The sequence below is a fragment of the Erythrolamprus reginae genome, chromosome 4 (genome assembly GCF_031021105.1).
Source record: "Erythrolamprus reginae isolate rEryReg1 chromosome 4, rEryReg1.hap1, whole genome shotgun sequence".
Classification (NCBI taxonomy): Eukaryota; Metazoa; Chordata; class Lepidosauria; order Squamata; family Dipsadidae; genus Erythrolamprus; species Erythrolamprus reginae.
In genome coordinates this window covers 4,114,530-4,134,607 of record NC_091953.1, presented here as the reverse complement: position 1 = coordinate 4,134,607, position 20,078 = coordinate 4,114,530, and the positions used below count along the sequence as shown (strand labels likewise).

The 20,078-nt window shown below is 45.1% G+C and overlaps 1 protein-coding gene across 5 annotated transcripts in view; it reads left to right on the top strand.

Annotated features, from left to right (window-relative positions):
• Positions 1-296: 296 nt before the first annotated feature.
• The window catches only part of EMSY (EMSY transcriptional repressor, BRCA2 interacting), a 64,000-nt gene continuing 44,218 nt past the window's right edge, over positions 297-20,078 (top strand). For 3 of the 5 annotated variants that reach the window (XM_070749499.1, XM_070749498.1, XM_070749500.1), the window contains exons 1-5: positions 297-383; positions 10,965-11,073; positions 12,401-12,500; positions 13,786-13,860; positions 15,834-16,009. In XM_070749499.1, coding sequence (XP_070605600.1) covers positions 11,004-11,073; positions 12,401-12,500; positions 13,786-13,860; positions 15,834-16,009 — 421 coding nt within the window. In that variant the 5' untranslated portion in view covers positions 297-383; positions 10,965-11,003. Of the gene's footprint in view, positions 384-10,964; positions 11,074-12,400; positions 12,501-13,785; positions 13,861-15,833; positions 16,016-20,078 lie in introns of all 5 variants that reach the window. The other 2 variants (XM_070749497.1, XM_070749496.1) reach the window with 1 other exon arrangement.

The window sequence follows — 20,078 nt, the reverse complement described above, 5'->3', positions numbered from 1 at the left end:
CTAGTCCTTTCAACTTGCCTGAAATCTAAGCTGCGGATTTCATTCGGTGGTACACCCTTCCTTCCTGCCCCGCAAGCTAGCGCTGCGATGGGGAACCGGAAGTGTCGTATGTTTCATTCAGTGTGAGTCGGTATACACAGACACTCCCGCCGCCCTGCTTTGGAGGCGAGACTCCTCCCTCTGCCACCTAAAGAAGGACCACCGAGGGCGGGACTACATCCCCCGGCATGCCCCGGGCGTCGCCGCGCAGGCGTATTGGGCGCGCTCCCCTGCCATCTTGGCTGCTTCCGCGGGAGCCGCCAAACAAACGCGAAGGTGCCCGAAAAGCCCATCGGCCGCCGCGGGGCGGAGGGGTCGATGGTGGCGTCGGGGAGGGCTGGCAGGTAGGTCCTCGGGGGACAGGGCGGGCGGAGGGATGGTGGTGGTGATGATGATGATGATGATGGTTGTTGTGGTGCTAGCGGTGCAAAGGAGGACTGCAAAGCCCATCATCCCCAACCGGGGAGTGGGGGGGGGCATGCCTCTCTCCCTCAGCCTCGCCGCCGCTCTCATTCCCAGCAGCCACCCACCTCCTCTTCTTGCATACTGCACGCACTCTTCTATTTGCATCCCGAAGGGTGGACCACCAGCCCCATCATCCCCAGCCAAACCCTTCTGCCCCCCCCCATCATCCCCTACCGCTGGCTGGGACCCGCCCGTGGGGGGAAGGAGGAGTGGGGGAAGGGGAATGCCATGCAAAGTGTGTGTATGTATGTGTGTGTTTGCAGGGAAGGGGTGACTACAACTCCCATCCTCCACAGCCAGCAAGTGCTGCTGAGACCCAGGGTGGGAGAAGCTGCCTGGATCAGAGATGAATAACATGGGTGTGTGTGGGGGGGGGGGAGGTCCTTCTTTTGGATGAGATTGGGGGGGGGCATTTTGAATGGAGGAAAAATAGGAAAGGGGGATGCCCCCCTCTTTTTTTTGGTGCATTCTCCCTCTAATTTTCCACTCCTCCTTTTTCCCCATCCCAATTCCCCTTTTTCTTTTTGTATAGCTTCCTCTATTTTCTCCCTTTATCCTGTTGGTTTCCCCTCCCTCCTTTTTTTGCATCCATTCCTTTCATTTTCCCTTCCCTCCTTTTTTCCTTCTAATTCGCTCTTCCCCCTTTTTTTGCATCTCCTAGTTTTCCTCCAGCTTTTTCTGAACAGTTTCTCCTTCCTTCTAGTTTCTCCTTCCCCCTTTTATCCCATTGCTTTCCCCTCCCTCCTTATTTTGTATCCATTCCTTTCATTTTCCCTTCTCCCCCTTTTTCCTTCTAATTCGCTCTTCCCCCTTTTTTGTATCTCTCCTTCTAGTTTTCCTCCCCCCTTTTTCCTTCCAATTTCTCCATCCTCCCTTTTATCCTTCTAGCTCCCCCTTCTTCCTTCCTTCTAGTTTCTCCTTCCCCCTTTTATCCCATTGCTTTCCCCTCCCTCCTTATATTGCATCCATTCCTTTCCTTTTCCCTTCCCTCCTTTTTTCCTTCTAGTTTGCTCTTCCCCCTTTTTTTGCATCGCTCCCTCTAGTTTTCCTCCCCCTTTTTTCTTCCAGTTGCTCCTTCCTTTCCTCTTTTTGTACTTCCCTTCTCTAGTTTTCCTTCCCCCTTTTTCTTTCCAGTTTCTCCTTCCTCTCTTTTATCCCTCTAGCTTTTCCTCCTTTCTTCCTTCCAGTTTCCCCTTCCCCCCTTTTCTTTTCCAATTTCCCCCCTTCCTTTTTTTTCCCCCTTCCATTTCTCATTCATCCCTTTTATCCACCCGGCTTCTCCTTCTCTCTTTGTCCCGCAAAAAAATTCAATTTTTTTCTCCATCACCATACATAAATCAATGTACCTTATAATATTACAGTATTAATATGAAGTACATAGTTATACATTTTGATCATCCCAAATGTAAGTTCTTTATTATGTAACACTTTATTCCAGGCATATTTTATTTATTAAAATAGTATTGTTTATATACTATTTTAATAAATAAAATATGCCTGGAATAAAGTGTTATATAATAAAGAACTTACATTTGGGATGATCAAAATGTATAACTATGTACAGTACTTTTGTCTTCTGGGATCTCCACTAATTAATTTGGGGGGGGGGGATTATTTTTCCCAAATTGAGCGCTAATAGCTTAATTGATCAAAGTAGTTATTTTTCTCTCGCCTTTTTAATTCTAAGCCATATTGCTTACGCCTTATTCTTGATCTTTTTGTTCATCCTTTGTTTTCCTTATCCCCTATTTTATCATAACTGAATGCCCCATAAAAATCACAACTCGTTTATCTAATTTTCTTAAGTTCTCATAATACTTTTCATATCAATCATCATTATTTTCTATACCTTATTCCAAGTTGTTTACTTTTTCTTGTCTCCGCCTAGTACATTTTTCAACTTCACTTCCTTCCTCCCTTTTTGTTTCCCCTCCCTCCTTTTCCCTTCTAATTTCTCCTTCCTCCTTTTTTCTTTTCCAATTTCCCTTTCCTGCCTTCTTTTTTCCTTCCAGTTTCTCCTTCCTCCTTTTAATCCCTCTAGATTTCCCTTCTTCCTTCCTTCCTTCTAGTTCCCCCTCCCTCCTTTTTCCTTCCAGTATCTCCTTCCTCCTTTTAATCCCTCTACTTCCCTTTCTCCTTTTTTCCTTCTAGTTTCCCCTTCCTCGTTTTCTTTTCCAATTTCCCCTTCCTTCCTTCCTTCCTTCCTTCCTTCTTTCTTCCTTCTAGTTTCTCCTTCCTCCTTTTAATCCCTCTACTTCCCTTTCTCCTTTCTCCCTTCTAGTTTTCCTTTTCTTCCTTTTTTCCTTCTAGTTTCCCCTTCCTCGTTTTCTTTTCCAATTTCCCCTTCCTTCCTTCCTTCCTTCCTTCTAGTTTCTCCTTCCTCCTTTTAATCCCTCTACTTCCCTTTCTCCTTTCTTCTAGTTTTCCTTTCCTTCCTTTTTTCCTTCCAATTTCCCCTTCCTTCTTTTTTCCTTCCAGTTTCTCCTTCCTCCTTTTAATCCCTCTACTTCCCTTTATCCTTTCTTCCTTCTAGTTCCCCCTCCCTCCTTTCCCCTTCCAGTTTCTCCTTCCCTCTTTTTCTTTCCAATTTCTCTTTTCTTCCTTCCTTTCTTCCTTCCATTTTCCCCTTCCTCCCTTTTCATCCCTCTACCTTCCCCTTCTTTGTTTTTCTAGTTCCCTCTTATTTTTAGCCTATCTTTCTCTGGTTTCCCCCTTGTGGGTGGTAGGGAGGCAGAAAACCATCCTGGACCCATCTCTGCGGGTCCTTTTTGTAATGCTTGCTTTTCTTTGCGAATGAATCTTTCTTCCTCTACTCTGGGCTTCTCCCATTCCCTCCATTTTAAAGGGCAGGAAAGTAAAATTCAGCTTCTTGTTTCTGAACTTCCTTCTTACTGAGATTTGGGGGGAGGGGCTCTCTTGCCAGCCCACATTCCCCCTTCTTTGGGTGTCTTTGCCTTTGTTGGGGTTAATGGGGGGAAAGATCAGAAGCAACATGAGAAAATATTATTTGACTGGAAGAGTAGTAGATGCTTGGAACAAACTTCCAGCAGATGTGGTTGCTAAATCCACAGTAACTGAATTTAAACATGCCTGGCATAAACATAGATCCATGCTAAGATAAAATACAGGAAATAGTATAAGGGCAGACTAGGTGGACCAGGAGGTTTTTTTCTGCCATCAATCTTCTGTGTTTCTATGTTTCTATGAAAGTGAACACAAGAACAAGTGGGCACAATCTGAGGTTAGTTGAGGGAAAGATCAGAAGCAACGTGAGAAAATATTTTACTGAAAGAGTAGTGGATGCTTGGAACAAACTTCCAGGAGACGTGGTTGATAAATCCAAAGTAACTGAATGTAAACATGCCTGGGATAAACATAGATCCATCCTAGGATAAAATACAGGAAATAGTATAAGGGAAGACTAGGTGGACCATGAGGTCTTTTTCTGCCGTCAATCTTCTATGTTTCTATGTATTTTATGTGTATGGTTTAACTTTTAAATGACGGTCGCATTTCTGCTCTTCTTATTATTGTTAGTCTGTGACTGTAAGTCAAGATTTCATTGGAATTTGAGAAGGTTTGAAAGCCCAGTCCTTCTCAAACCAATTTGGTTCTTGGGATGTGTAGATTTTAATAGGGATTGATGCAAACCAATGCCATCTTCATCTTGTTCTGGACAATTGCCCATTGTCCGTTGTTTTGTAATGCCCTTAATTCTTGCCACGTCTAGCCTGGGGCAATTCAACCTCCCCAGAAGTCTTCTAAGGAACTTGGTTAGGAAGCTGTGGTTGATGTGTCCTTGGATGACCCAGCCTTGTGAATGTAGGCCCAGCTTCTCTGTGTGTAATTACCAGTTACTAAGCCTTTGCACTGTGGGTGCCTCCACTCTGAACTTCCCTTGCTCCTGTCTGTCTGTCTGCCTTTGTGTATTTTAGGAGAACCTCAACTGTTCATCTGGACCACCTGAACCTTTTTAAGGTCCACTGTCTGTTGACTGATCATAATTTTGGCCCAGTCTGTTTACTTATCTATTGGAAGAATTGTGTGTCTGATGGGTATTGAATTCCCTGCCTAAGCAGAGGGTTGGACTAGAAGACCTCCAAGGTCCCTTCCAACTCTGCTATTCTGTTCCGTTCCATTCTATTCTATTCTGATTTCTTATTCTATTCCATTCCATTCTCTATCTATATTCTCTTTTATTCTATACTATTCTGATTTCTTATTCTATTCCATTCCATTCGAAGAGAAGGATTTAGGGGTCGTGATTTCTGACAGTCTCAAAATGGGTGAGCAGTGTGGTCGGGTGGTAGCCGGTAGGAAAAGCAAGTAGGATGCTTGGCTGCATAGCTAGAGGTATAACAAGCAGGAAGAGGGAGATTATGATCCCCTTATATAGAGCGCTGGTGAGACCACATTTGGAATAATACTGTGTCCAGTTCTGGAGACCTCACCTACAAAAAGATATTGACAAAATTGAACGGTTCCAAAGACGGGCTACAAGAATGGTGGAAGGTCTTAAGCATAAAACGTATCAGAAAAGACTTAATGAACTCAATCTGTCTAGTCTGGAGCAGTGTTTTTCAACCAGTGTGCCGCGGCACACTAGTGTGCCGCGAGACATGGTCAGGTGTGCCGCGAAGGTCAGAGAGAAAGAAAGCAAGAGAGAGAGAAAGAAAGAGAAAGAAAGCAAGAGAGAGAGAGAAAGAAAGTAAGAGAGAGAAAGAAAGCAAGAGAGAGAAAGAAAGCAAGACAGAGAAAGAAAGCAAGAGAGAGGGAGGGAGGGAAGGAGAGAGAGAGAAAGACATGGAGGGAGGGAGAGAGAAAGAGCAAAAAAGAGAGGAAGGAAGAGAAAGAGGGATGGAGAGAGAGAAAGAAAGAGGAAAGAAGGGAGAGAAACAGGGAGAGAGAAATAGAGTGACAGGGAGGAAGAGAGAGAGAGATTTTTTTTGTCCAAACTTTTTTTAGCCCCACCCCACCCCGCTCAATGTGCCCCAGGGTTTCGTAAATGTAAAAAATGTGCCGTGGCTCAAAAACGGTTGAAAATCACTGGTCTGGAGGACAGGAGGGAAAGGGGGACATGATCGAAACATTTAAATATGTTAAAGGGTTAAATAAGGTCCAGGAGGGAAGTGTTTTTAATAGGAAAGTGAACACAAGGACAAGGGGACACAATCTGAAGTTAGTTGGGGAAAAGATCAAAAGCAACGTGAGAAAATATTATTTGACTGAAAGAGTAGTAGATCCTTGGAACAAACTTCCAGCAGACGTGGTGGGTAAATCCACAGGAACTGAATTTAAACATGCCTGGGACAAACATATATCCATTGTAAGATAAAATACAGGAAATAGTATAAGGGCAGACTAGATGGACCAGGAGGCCTTTTTCTGCCGTCAGTCTTCTATGTTTCTAAATTCTATTCTATTCTGATTTCTTATTCTATTCTATTCTTATTCCATTCCATTCCATTCTCTATCTCTGTTCTATTCTATTCTTTTCTGTTCTCTTCTATCCATTCTCCATTCTATTCCATTCCATTCTCTATTGATATTCTATTCTATTTTTCTATTGTGTTCCATTCCATTCCCATTCTATTTTCTCTTCTATTTCCTATTTTATAAGTCCAGCTTTGATCTGCTAGAAGATCTAAATGAGGATTTAGGGGGATTCCCAAAGGATTCTTGGAACGAAATGGTCAGATAAACCAGGATTTGTCTATTGGCCGATCATAAATTTTGCCCAAGTCTATGTAGTTACCCGTTGGAGCAGGACTGTGCATGATGGTTATTAAATGCAACCACGGGCGACCTTACCGATGTTCATGAGAATTTAGGGGATTCCCAAAGGATTCTGGGACTGAAATTTCCAGAGAAACCCGAATCCATCTGTATTGGTTGACTGATCATAATTTTAGCCAAGTCGAGTCTGGTTACCCATTGGAGCAGGCTGTGCGTGATGGGTATCGAATGTAACCTCGGCTGGTCTAATAGATCTTGATGAATACCTCTACCGAACTTAATTCGTTCCATGACCAGGTTCTTAAGTAGAAAAGTTTGTAAGAAGAAGCAATTTTCCCCATAAAAAAAGATAAAATAAAGGAAATAGTATAAGGGCAGACTAGATGGACCATGAGGTCTTTTTCTGCCGTCAATCTTCTATGTTTTTATTTTTCTATTCCTGGGTGGTCCGCTAATTTAAGTAGATTTTCCAGAACAGGAAGTGGTTTGTGGTTTAGTGCTGAATAACAGCCACAACACCCCTGTAAATGCTGGATTGACATTCCTTCTCTGGAGCGTCGCTGAAGCTCGACACTCAACCATGTATGATAGAGTTGAAAGAGGCCAGAAGGGTCATCTAAGCCAGGGGTCTCCAATCTTGGCCGCTTTAAGACTTGTGGACTTCAACTCCCAGAATTCCTCAACCAGCCAGGAATGATATAGTTGGAAGAGGCCAGAAGGGTGGTCTAAGTCCTCAGGGGTCTCCAACCTTGCAAGGGAGGCATTTATTTATCTGTATCCATTTATTTATTTGTAATCCTGCCTTTATTATTTTTGCAAAGAACTCAGGGCAGGAACAAACTTCCAGCAGACGTGGTTGGTAAATCCACAGTAACTAAATTCAAACATGCCTGGGATAAACTGCAGTTTAATGTTTCCAAATGTAAAATAATGCACTTGGGGAAAAGGAATCCTCAATCGGAGTATTGTATTGGCAGTTCTCTGTTAGCAAAAACTTCAGAAGAGAAGGATTTAGGGGTCGTGATTTCTGACAGTCTCAAAATGGGTGAGCAGTGTCGTCGGGCAGTAGGAAAAGCAAGTAGGATGCTTGGCTGCATAGCTAGAGGTATAACAAGCAGGAAGAGGGAGATTGTGATCCCCTTATATAGAGCGCTGGTGAGACCACATTTGGAATACTGTGTTCAGTTCTGGAGACCTCACCTACAAAAAGATATTAACAAAATTGAACGGGTCCAACAACGGACTACAAGAATGGTGGAAGGTCTTAAGCATAAAACGTATCAGGAAAGACTTAATGAACTCAATCTGTAGAGTCTGGAGGACAGAAGGGAAAGGGGGACATGATCGAAACATTTAAATATGTTAAAGGGTTAAATAAGGTCCAGGAGGGAAGTGTTTTTAATAGGAAAGTGAACACAAGAACAAGGGGACACAATCTGAAGTTAGTTGGGGGAAAGATCAAAAGCAACATGAGAAAATATTATTTTACTGAAAGAGTAGTAGATCCTTGGAACAAACTTCCAGCAGACGTGGTAGATAAATCCACAGTAACTGAATGTAAACATGCCTGGGATAAACATAGATCCATTGTAAGATAAAATACAAGAAATAGTATAAGGGCAGATTAGATGGACCATGAGGTCTTTTTCTGCCGTCAATCTTCTCTGTTTCTATTTCCTTCATTGCTTGAAAAGGTCTTTGGCTCTTTCCCACGTGTCAAAAAGTCGCCTCTGGAAACGGGCGAGATGTGTCTTGTAGTTGCCGCTCTGGATTGCCTAAAACAACAAGAACAATAACCTTTTTTGGGTTGTTTTTTGTGGGTTTCCAAGCTCTCTCGTTTCCTGCAATTTCCTTCCTCTCCTTATTCTCCATACCCTGGAGGGTGGGATTGTGTATGCGCAACTGTGGGATTGCCCTGCCCTTGTAGGACGCAACCCAGATTGACTCACACTTTTGGGCTCTCCGGAGGTGTGCCTGGGTGCCTTTTGGCGCTGGGAGGGCTGGAATTGACAGTTGCCGGTAATTGCGGTAAATTTAAACTGGCAGCTTTTTTTCTTTGTTTTACTTCAAAAGAATTTTCATTGCTGGGTTACAAAACGAAACAGCTGAACTGCAAAATTGCAGGTGGCTTTTAGGATGGGGGGTTTCCAAACCTGGTAACTTTAAGACTTGTGGACTTCATATTTAAAACTAATTCTAATATGAAAAGTTTTAAATATGAAAAATTATAATGAGAAGTTTAACAAATTATTTCTTAACATTTACAATAATGAATTGTATTTAAATATGTACTGTATTCTTTTTTCTGTATTCAAATTTATACTTTTGAGATAAGCGGGGAAAATACAACCCCACTTTTATGTTAAATGTATGTCTGTCTGTTCGTCTATTTTATGAAAATTAATAAAAATAATGGAGGGGAAAAAAAGACTTGTGGACTTCAACTCCCAGAATTCCTCAGTCATCCAAACTCTTTTGCAATGCAAGAAAAAGGTTTGCCATCCCTGGTATAGGATCTCCTCCTTGAGCAGCGGGTTAGACTAGAACAAGGCTCTCCAACTTTGGCCACTTTAAGGCTTGTGGACTTCAACTTCCAGGATACAGTGGTGCCTCTACTTAAGAACTTAATTTGTTCCGTGACCAGGCTCTTAAGTAGAAACGTTCGTAAGTAGAAGCAATGTTTCCCATAGGAATCAATGTAAGAGCAAATAATGTGTGCAAACCCCTTAGGAAAAAAATAAAAGCTCGGAATTTGGGTGGGAGGAGGAGGAGGACGAAGAGGAGGGGGACAGTCGCTGCCGAAGGAAGAAGGTGAGGGGAGGGGAATCAAGAAAATCCAAAAGTTTAAGAGGGAAATTGAGGCGGCGAGGAGGAGCACGCACTTCCAATACACCCGGTGCGAGGCTGCCTCCCATACACTGGCTGCTGCTGCTGCTACCTGCTTCCTTTTCCTTCCCATGCTGAAGGGCTGCCCTCTCCTCTCGTTCGCTCGCTTTGTAGCCGGCGCCTTTCCTTTGCTATGGTGACCCCTCAGCTGCCCAGAGCGAAGGGAGCATTTCTTTTCTCAGGGCGCTGGCAGAGGTTTATTCCCTCTCCAAAGGCCCAGAGAAAGGAAAATGCTTCGTTCGCTCTGGAGTGCCAAAGCCTCCTTAAGCGCCACTGAAAGGCTCCTCTGGCAGCCCAGAAAAGCCCGAGGTGGCCAGGATTAAATGAGGAATGGCAGGAAACTGGCAAGGCCTTCGTGCTGCTCTCAAATTTGCTGGGAAATTTTTCCGGGCTCGGGTTCTTAAGTAGAAAATGGTTCTTAAGTAGAGGCAAAAAAATCTTGAACACATAGTTCTTATCTAGAAAAGTTCTGAAGTAGAGGTGTTCTGAAGTAGAGGTACCACTGTATTTCAGTTTTTGTCATTCACATTTCATTTGGTCCCTCCTTTGACATCCTTTCTTTAAGGATTCTATGAATAGCGTAATTCTTGAATAGTTGAATTGTCCTACAACTAGTTGGCCATAGAAACATAGAAATATAGAAGTCTGACGGCAGAAAAAGACCTCATGGTCCATCTAGTCTGCCCTTATACTATTTTCTGTATTTTATCTTAGGATGGATATATGTTTATCCCAGGCATGTTTAAATTCAGTTACTGTGGATTTATCTACCACGTCTGCTGGAAGTTTGTTCCAAGGATCTACTACTCTTTCAGTAAAATAATATTTTCTCATGTTGCTTTTGATCTTTCCCCCAACTAACTTCAGATTGTGTCCCCTTGTTCTTGTGTTCACTTTCCTATTAAAAACAGTTCCCTCCTGGACCTTATTTAACCCTTTAATATATTGAAATGTTTCAATCATGTCCCCCCTTTTCCTTCTGTCCTCCAGACTACATTGAGTTCATTAAGTCTTTCCTGGTACGTTTTATGCTTAAGACCTTCCACCATTCCTGTAGCCCGTCTTTGGACCCATTCAATTTTGTCAATATCTTTTTGTAGGTGAGGTCTCCAGAACTGAACACAGGATTCCAAATGGGGTCTCACCAGCGCTCTATACATGACAAGTTCACCATGGAGAGTTGACCATGGTGAACTGGTAATGGAGAGTTGGCCATGAGTTGACCCTGGAGAGTTGGCTATGGCAAGCTAAGCATGGAGTCTTCGGAGAGGGGCGGCATACAAATCTAAGTAATAAATAAATAAATAAAATAAATGGAGAGTTGGCCATAGCAAGTTGACCATGAAGAGTTGGCCATGAGTTGACTCTGGAGAGTTGGCCATGGCAAGCTGATCATGGAGAGTTAGCCATGGCAAGTTGACCAAAGCAGGTTGGCCATGGTGAATTGGCAATGGAAAGTTGGCCCTGAGTTGGCCATGGAGAGTTGGCCCTGAGTTGGCCATGGAGAGTTGACCATGATGAATTGCCAATGGAAAGTTGGCCCTGATTTGGCCATGGAGAGTTGGCTATGGCAAGCTGATCGTGAAGATGGCCATAGCAAGCTTTGCTTCTAATTAACTCTGGGAGTTGAAGTCTACAAGTCTTAAAGTTGTCAAGGTTGGAGACCCCTGGACTAGAAGACCCCTGGACTAGAAGTCTTTCCCACCATGTTTTCCTGTGTTTTTTTGTGGCGGGAGGTCTTGTTCTGCCTCCGGGCAGGGGGGGGGGGGGACAGCATGGCAGATCCTAAGGTTGTTCAGGGAGCCGTTCTTCCCCTAACCCGCTCTGTGTCTTCGCAGGGAGGCTGAGCTCTGCAGGAGCCGACTGACGGAGTTACGATGCCGGTGGTGTGGCCAACCCTTCTGGACCTCAGCAGGGATGAATGCAAAAGGGTGCTCCGTAAATTGGGTAAGGGAAGGACAAGATCCTAGACCTCAAGGTGGAAAGTAGGCACAAAGTAGGTACAAAGCAACCCAGGCTGAAGTACCAAGGGGGGAAAGTATGGGAGAACTTAATTGGTGAAGGTCGGAGGGACCCCTTCCACTCCCAAAACTGGCATAAAATCCAAACAATTGCAAAGAAAGAGAAAGAAAGAATGAAAGAAAGAAAGAGAAAGAAAGAAAGAAAAAGAAAGAGAGAGGGAAAGAAAAGAAAAGAAAGATATGTTAAAATCTTTCTGGAATCGGAGACTGGATCATCTGATAAGAAAGAAAGGAAAGAAAGAAAAAGAGAGAGAGAAAGAAAGATATGTTAAAATCTTTCTTTCTGGAATCGGAGACTGGATCATCTGTTAAGAAAGAAAGAAAGAGAGAAAGAAAGAAAAGAAAGATATGTTAAAATCTTTTTTTCTGGAATCGGAGAATGGATCATCTGATAGAAAGAAAGAAAGAAAGAAAGAAAAAGAGAGAAAGAAAGAAAAGAAAGAAAGATATGTTAAAATCTTTCTGAAATCGTAGACTGGATCATCTGATAAGAAAGAAAGAAAGAAAGAAAGAAAGAAAGAAAGAAAAGAAAGATATGTTAAAATCTTTCTGGAATCGGAGACTGGATCATCTGAAAAGAAAGAAAGAAAGAAAGAAAAAGAGAGAGAGAAAGAAAGAAAGATATGTTAAAATCTTTCTGGAATCGGAGACTGGATCATCTGAAAAGAAAGAAAGAAAGAAAGAAAAAGAGAGAGAGAAAGAAAGAAAAGAAAGATATGTTAAAATCTTTCTGGAATCGGAGACTGGATCATCTGAAAAGAAAGAAAGAAAGAGAGAGAGAGAAAGAAATGAAAGATATGTTAAAATCTTTCTTTCTGGAATCGGAGACTGGATCATCTGATAAGAAAGAAAGAAAGAAAGAAAGAAAGAAAGAAAGAAAGAAAGAAAGAAAGAAAGAAAAAAAGATTTTAACATATCTTTCTTTTTTTGCTTTCTTTCTCTCTTTCTCTTTCTTTCTTTCTCTCTCCCTTCCTTCCTTCCTTCCTTTCATATCTGTTGATCTAGTTTCCGATTTCAGAGATTTTATGAAATTCTAACGCGGTTTCAAACCCAGGAACCCAATGGTGCTCGACTGTCTCTCTTTTTCCCTTGCCCAGAAACATCCCCAAGATCTTTCCTTGCGGTATTCTTCAAGGGAGGGAGGTGACGAGACGTCCCACCTGCGTCCCTTTTTATCGTTTCCCGCAACTTCCCGCGAATCTCATCCTCGCATTCCTTCCTCTTTCCCCTGTTTTTTCCCCCCTCCTGTGTAGAACTGGAAGCCTATGCCGGAGTGATCAGTGCCTTGAGGGCCCAGGGAGATTTGACCAAGGAGAAGCGGGACCTTCTGGGAGAACTTTCCAGAGTGCTGAGGTAAATCCTGGTGTGGTTTTTTCTCTGAGGTAGATGCAAATATTAATAATAAATGTAACAAATGGATGATTAGAGCAGGGTTCACCAAGCTTTCAGACCTCAGAGAATACTAAACTCCTAATTTTAAATCCTGTGGAACACTAATAATTTTTTAAAAAGATAAATAGTATTTAGTGGCGAGATCTTCAAACCTGGCAACTTTAAGACTTGTAGACTTCAACTTCCTGATTTAGTGCAATATAAAAATGCAAATAAGTTTTGGGCGGACCACCAAGATTTTCTCATGGACCACCAGTGGTCCACGGAACACTAGTCGGTGACCACTCAGTTAGAGGGAGGAGAAATCCTTTCCTTATCAGAAGAAAGTTCTACCTTTAGAGGATTGTAGGTGGTCCTGGAGTTACATCCATCCGTTTAATGACCAAAGTTACAACAGTACAGCGGTACCTCTACTTATGAATTTAATTCATTCCGTGACCAGGTTCTTAAGTAGACACGTTTGTAAGAAGGCACCACAGAGGCTTCTCCCCGTCTTTTTCAGCCCTGTTTCCTCCCAGGAGATTCCTAGAGAGGCCCCACGGAGGCTTCTCCCCAACTTTTCCAGTTACAGTTTCGGAGGTTCAGGTTTGTAAGTAGAAAATGGTTCTTGAGAAAAGGCAAAAAAATCTTGAACACCCGGTTCTTATCTAGAAAGGTTCGTAAGTAGAGGCGTTCGTAGGTAGAGGTACCACTGTACTGAAAAAAAGGGGCTCGCAGCAGGTCCTCGCACTTACGGCCATCACAGTGTAGAACATGGGTGTCAAACTCCTGGGTGCTTAGATCTGGCCCATGGGGCCATTCTGGAAACCCCCAAGGCTGGCCCGTAGTGCCTCTGCCAGTGAAAATGGAGTTCAGGAAGGACGTAGGCAGCCCTCATGAGCCCCATTTTGGGCCGCGACGGCCTCCTGCAGCCATCTGTCAGCGAAAATTGAGCTCCTGCACGGCCTCCAGAGCTCCTTTTTCACTGGCAGAGGGCCGCAGGAGGCCGTCGTGGTTGAAAATTACCCCCCTTCCCGACACGTCGAGATGGCCATGCTTACCTTGGCCATGCCCCCCCCCCCTTCGGCCTCCTCTGAGGTAAAACCCAACCCTGAATGAAATCGAGTTTGACCCCCCTGCATATAAACCAAACGTGCCTGCAACTGGTTCATTTTTCTCCTCGCTGACCTCTGGAGAGAAAACTGGGGAAGCGTCCGAGGGAATCATTATTACAAAAGCTGACGTTTAAATCCATGTTTTTCCACAGCATTTCAACGGAAAGACACCGGGCAGAAGTTCGGAGGGCGGTCAACGATGAACGCCTGACAACCATCGCACATAAGTAAGAGGGCAGCCTTGCAAACATTTTCTTGTTTTTTTAAAAACATTTTTAATTTTTTAAAAAATATTTTATTTACACAAAATCTTGACACGACATGACATACAAGCATATAGTCTTAGAAATCCCACTTCTGTTGCGTGTTGCAATAATCTAATCATAAGGTGATAAGGACATGAGTGACTGAATGACTGAATGTTTGAAGGTTTAAATAGGTCTTATTGATTGTTTTTATATTTCATTTCGATACTGTAATTTTTATAATTGTTTTTTACATGTTTTTAGCTGCCCATAGTCCATTGGATTTGGGTGACATATAATTCTTGTTAGACAATTAAACAATTCCTATCTTGCTTTAAACTAAAGATCATTATAAAATTTCATATATCTGTACTGTAAATATTTACATTTCTAATTCATTTCGGTATCCACTTCTTCCATATATTTTTTTCCATATATTTGTCGTTATAAGTTATATTATTTACTAAATCCTTACTTCTATCATAATTTATTTAACCATTCTCTCTATTATATTATATAATAGTATAATAATATGATATTGAATTAAATATTACTCAATATTTAGCCTCCTTTATTATTATATCACGACGTAGAATATTCTAATTTCTAATTAGCTTTGTGTTTTATTTCATTCATTCATTCATTCATTCATTCATTCATTCATTCAATTTCTATGCTGCCCACTTCCTAGGGACATGTATTTTAGCTGTCTTCTGTTTTTAACATAGGTATTTGTTAGGACTCTGTCCAAACAGTTGGGTTGGCAATATATAAACCAACGATGTATGTAATGTAGATTTAATTACAGTAGTACCTTTAGATACGAGCTGCTCCACATGCGAGTATTCCAAGTTACGAGCCACGAGGGGAGAGAAATTTCTGTTCCAGACCCGAGCTCAAATTCAGGATACGAGCCGAGCGTCCACTAGGTGGCGCAAGAATCCTTGCTTCTGGTTATCTCGGAGGGGAAAAACAAAGTCTAAAGCCATTTGTTCCAGATACGAGTTGTTCGACATACAAGCTCCCTTCTGGAACGAATTAAACTCGTATCTAGAGGTACTACTGTATATGCTATGTTTGATTGGCTGATGGTGTGGCAATTTGCCATAAGAGGGAGCTAGAGATCACAGTTCTTTCTCTCTGATCATAGCTTGCGCTCTTTGATATTCTCTCTGACATGTTTTGGTTAGAACTTCTGGTCTTTGTTGTAGATAAACTGTGTTTAAGCTTGATTGATATCTTTCTTTACTGTTCTTGACAAAGGCAACTGGTAAGAAGACTTTGCAATTTGATATTCTTTGGAATGTTATTCGGACTATTAAGTGTTTGACCTGGACTGTTTATTGGATTGTGCTATTTCTTAAAGTAAACTTCAACTTACGTTAGTGTGACTGAGTATTTATTCATAACTACTGTCATATACCTTTCTGTGTGTATATCCTTCTTACTCAAGGATTACTTTGCACATACATTAATAGTATTTACAGAGTAAGAGAGTTCTTAAAAACCTCCAATGATGGGTTAAACAAGCAAGAGGAATCAGAATTTTATGTGATTTGGAATAAAGTGTATATATGGATAAATAATAAGAATTAGAAGTAGTAGTAGTGCTATGGATTAAACTTTTTGTGTCTTATCTGGTTTATATATGAAGGTTTTTCTTATATAAGGTTAAACAAAATTTCTTCTTTTCATTTAAATTAATAGGTTGATTTAAGGTATTAATATTGTATTTTTCTTTCGGTATGGAAATTTGACTTCTATGATAAGAGGGGGAATTGCAACCCCAATTCTATGTTAAATGTGTGTTTGTATGTTAGTTTTTATGAAAATTAATAAAGTCTATTTTAAAAAAAAACACCTCCAATGATGGAGCACCTACACAACTTCTGGAGGCAAGTTGTGATTAGTGTAAGTGAACAGGCTGTTTCTAAACTTGCGGGTTTCCCCTTCAGCATGTCTGGGCCTAACAGCTCTTCAGAGTGGTCCATCGAAGGCCGCCGGCTGGTCCCTCTGATGCCCCGGTTGGTCCCTCAAACAGCCTTCACCGTCACGGCCAACGCGGTAGCCAACGCTGCTCTCCAGCACAACACGTCTCTCCCTTCCCCTGCGGAAACGGGAAGCAAAGAAGGTGAGGGTAGGTGGCCTTTTCCTTCTTTACAACGTGGGGCTTGGGAAGAAGGGAGTTACGTCTGGGGGGTGGCATTCTCTGCCATCTAGGTCAGGATGGACGAGCAGCGAAACATCTTATTTTGTTTATTTATTTATTTATTATTTATTTATTTATATATACAGTGGTACCTTAAGATACGAACCCCTCGTCTTACGAACAACTCGTGATACGAACCCGGGGTTCAGAAAAATTTTGCCTCTTCTTACGAACTTTTTTCGAGTTACGAACCTGCGTTCGGAGACTGCTGGGAAGCCCCGCGGCTGTTTTAAAAGGTAACAGCCGGGCGGCGGGGCTTCCCAGAAGCCTCCCGAACGCCGAGGCAAAATTTTGCTGAACCCCAGGTTCGGTTCGGGAGGTTGCTGGGAAGCCCCCCAGGCAGACTGCGACCTTTTAAAACACCCGCGCCGCTTCGCAGCTGTCTCCCGGAGCCGAACAGCAAAGCCTGAAGCTGAACAGCAAAGCCGAACTTCCGCATTCGGCTCCAGGAGACACATGGGAAGCGGCGCGGGTGTTTTAAAAGGTCGCAGCTGGCCTGGGGGGCTTGCCAGCAACCCCCGCACCCCGAACCCGGGTGTGGGGGGGTGCTGGCAAGCCCCCCAGGCCGGCTGCGACCTTTTAAAACACCCACGCTCTTCCCTCACCCCCGCCCCCGCAAGGCATCGCAGCGACAAGCAGGTTTTTCCAACGCGGGTCTTATGCGCCCGAGCCGCGTTTCCCCCCACGTCCGGGCCCACGCACCTGTTCCAGTGGGCTATTTTCCGCCGGTAGTAACGCAGCGCCTCCTGCCCGTTGAGCAGCTTCTCGGCCGGTCTCTCGGGGGTGCTGTAGAGCGGGTGCGCGAATAGCCTCCTCAGCTTGGAGTGGGGGGGCCTGGCTGCTCAGGTTGGCGGGCGGCCGAGTCCGGAGCTTTGGACCGGCGGCGACGGCGGCTTCTTCGGCGGGGCAGGAGCAGCGGGGCTCAGCCGTCTCCGTGGCCGGACCGAGGCGCCGCCTCATTTGGGGCCAGAGGTGGAAGTAGAAATCGGCGCTGAGCAGCGCCCCGAGAAGCAGCAGAATGAGCAGCCGGTCGCGCCGGGTCCCCAGCATGGTCAGCGCCGGCGGCTGGGCGAGAAGCAGGCCGGGCGCGAAGGCAGCGGCGCACGGGCGATGCCGGGCCGTGGGTGGGAAAGGAAGGCGAGCCACGCGCCTGTTTGGCCGCGAGAGCCCGGGCGAGTCCCGGCAGGGCCTCTGCCCCGCTGCCGCCGCAGGAGCAGGTGGGGGAAGCCGAGGCAAGGGAAGCAGCAGGCAGCGCCCCGCTTGTGGCCGAGAGGCGACCGGCTGCATCTTTGCCCGGTGGCCTCTCCCGAGTAGGCAGACCGTGCCGCCTCTGGAAGGATGGACGCGTTGGGCGTTTGTTTGCATCACGTGATTGACCGGGTGAAATAAAAGATCTAAAAATCCCTTGTTTCCCCAACCCGGATTTTTAGATCTTTTATTTCACCCGGTCAATCACGAGATGCAAACAAACGGCCAACGTGTCCGAAAGCCAGAGACTTTGGCTAGAGGTCTCTCCGACGAGCTCCGGTTCTCGTCGGAGAGACCGCTTGCCAAAGTCTCTGGCTTTCGGACACGTTGGCCGTTTGTTTGCATCTCGTGATTGACTGGGTGAAATAAAAGATCTAAAAATCCCTTGTCTCCCCAACCCGTATTCAATCCGGGTTGGGGAGACAAGGGATTTTTAGATCTTTTATTTCACCCAGTCAATCACGAGATGCAAACAAACGCCCAACGCGTCCATCCTTCCAGAGGCGGCACGGTCTGCCTACTCGGGAGAGGCCACCGGGCAAAGATGCAGCCGGTCGCCTCTCGGCCACAAGCGGGGCGCTGCCTGCTGCTTCCCTTGCCTCGGCTTCCCCCACCTGCTCCTGCGGCGGCAGCGGGGCAGAGGCCCTGCCGGGACTCGCCCGGGCTCTCGCGGCCAAACAGGCGCGTGGCTCGCCTTCCTTTCCCACCCACGGCCCGGCATCGCCCGTGCGCCGCTGCCTTCGCGCCCGGCCTGCTTCTCGCCCAGCCGCCGGCGCTGACCATGCTGGGGACCCGGCGCGACCGGTTGCTCATTCTGCTGCTTCTCGGGGCGCTGCTCAGCGCCGATTTCTACTTCCACCTCTGGCCCCAAATGAGGCGGCGCCTCGGTCCGGCCACGGAGACGGCTGAGCGCCACTGCTCCTGCCCCGCCGAAGAAGCCGCCGTCGCCGCCGGTCCAAAGCTCCGGACTCGGCCACCCACCAACCTGAGCAGCCAGGCCCCCCCACTCCAAGCTGAGGAGGCTATTCGCGCACCCGCTCTACAGCACCCCCGAGAGGCCGGCCAAGAAGCTGCTCAACGGGCAGGAGGCGCTGCGTTACTACCGGCGGAAAATAGCCCGCTGGAACAGGTGCGTGGGCCCGGACGTGGGGGGAAACGCGGCTCGGGCGCATAAGACCCGCGTTGGAAAAACCTGCTTGTCGCTGCGATGCCTTGCGGGGGCGGGGGTGAGGGAAGAGCGTGGGTGTTTTAAAAGGTCGCAGCCGGCCTGGGGGGCTTGCCAGCACCCCCCGCACCCCGAACCCGGGTGCAGGGGGTGCTGGCAAGCCCCCCAGGCCGGCTGCGACCTTTTAAAACAGCCGGAAAGCCGGTTTTTTGGGGGGGTTTTTTTGGTTGCACGGATTAATTGACTTTACATTGTTTCCTATGGGAAACAATGTTTCGTCTTACGAACCTCCTCCTTGCACCAATTAAGTTCGTATCATGAGGTATTACTGTATTTATAGATTGATTGATTGGATTGATTGGATTGATTGGATTTGTATGCCGCCCCTCTCCGCAGACTCGGGGCGGCTAACAACAGTGGTAAAACAACATGAACAATCCAATTAATAGAAACAACTAAAAAAACCCTTATTATAAAAAACCAAACATACCATGCATAACTTGTAGTAGCCTAGGGGGAAAGGATAACTTACCTCCCCCGTGCCTGGCGACAAAGGTGGGTCTTAAGTAATTTGCGAAAGACAAGGAGGGTGGGGGCCGTTCTAATCTCTGGGGGGAGTTGGTTCTTCCAAGAAAAACAAAGTCCGTTTGCCCTCTTCACCTCAAGGTTCAACTACTGCAACGCTCTCTACATGGGGCGACCTTTGAAAAGTGTTCAGAAACTTCAGATCGTGCAGAATGCGGCCGCGAGAGCCATCGTGGGGCTTCCTAGATTCGCCCACGTTTCTCCAACACTCCGTGGCTTGCATTGGCTATCGATCAGTTTCCGGTCACAATTCAAAGTGTTGGTAATGACCTATAAAGCCCTACATGGCATCGGACCAGAATACCTCCAGGACCGTCTTCTGTTGCACGAATCCCAGCGGCCGATTAGGTCCCACAGAGTTGGCCTTCTCCGGGTCTCATCAACTAAACAGTGCCATCTGGTGGGACCCAGGAGAAGAGCCTTCTCTGTGGCGGCCTCGGCCCTCTGGAATCAACTCCCCCCAGAGATCAGAACTGCCCCCACCCTCCTTGTCTTTGTAAATTGCTTAAGACCCACCTATATTGCCAGGCATGGGGGAATTGAGACATCTCCCCTAGGCTTATAGAGTTTTATGTATGGTATGCTTGTGTTGTTTGATTTTTTTAAATGACGGGTTTTTAGATGCTTTCTTTTAATTATTAGATTTGTTACATTGCACATTGTTTTTATTATTGTTTATTTTATTTTATTTTATTTATTGGATTTGTATGCCTCCCCTCTCTGGAGACTCGGGGCGGCTAACAGCAATAATAAGACAGCGTATAACAGTAATCCAATACTAAAAACAATTAAAACCCATTATAATAAAAAACCAAACATACATACAGACATACCATGCATAAAATTGTAAAGGTCTAGGGCAGATTTAGGAAACGTTGGCTCTTCTATGACTTGTGGACTCCAACTCCCAGAATTCCTGAGCCAATCATGCTAGCTCAGGAATTCTGGGAGTTGAAGTCCACAAGTTATCGAAGAGCCAATGTTCCCTACCCC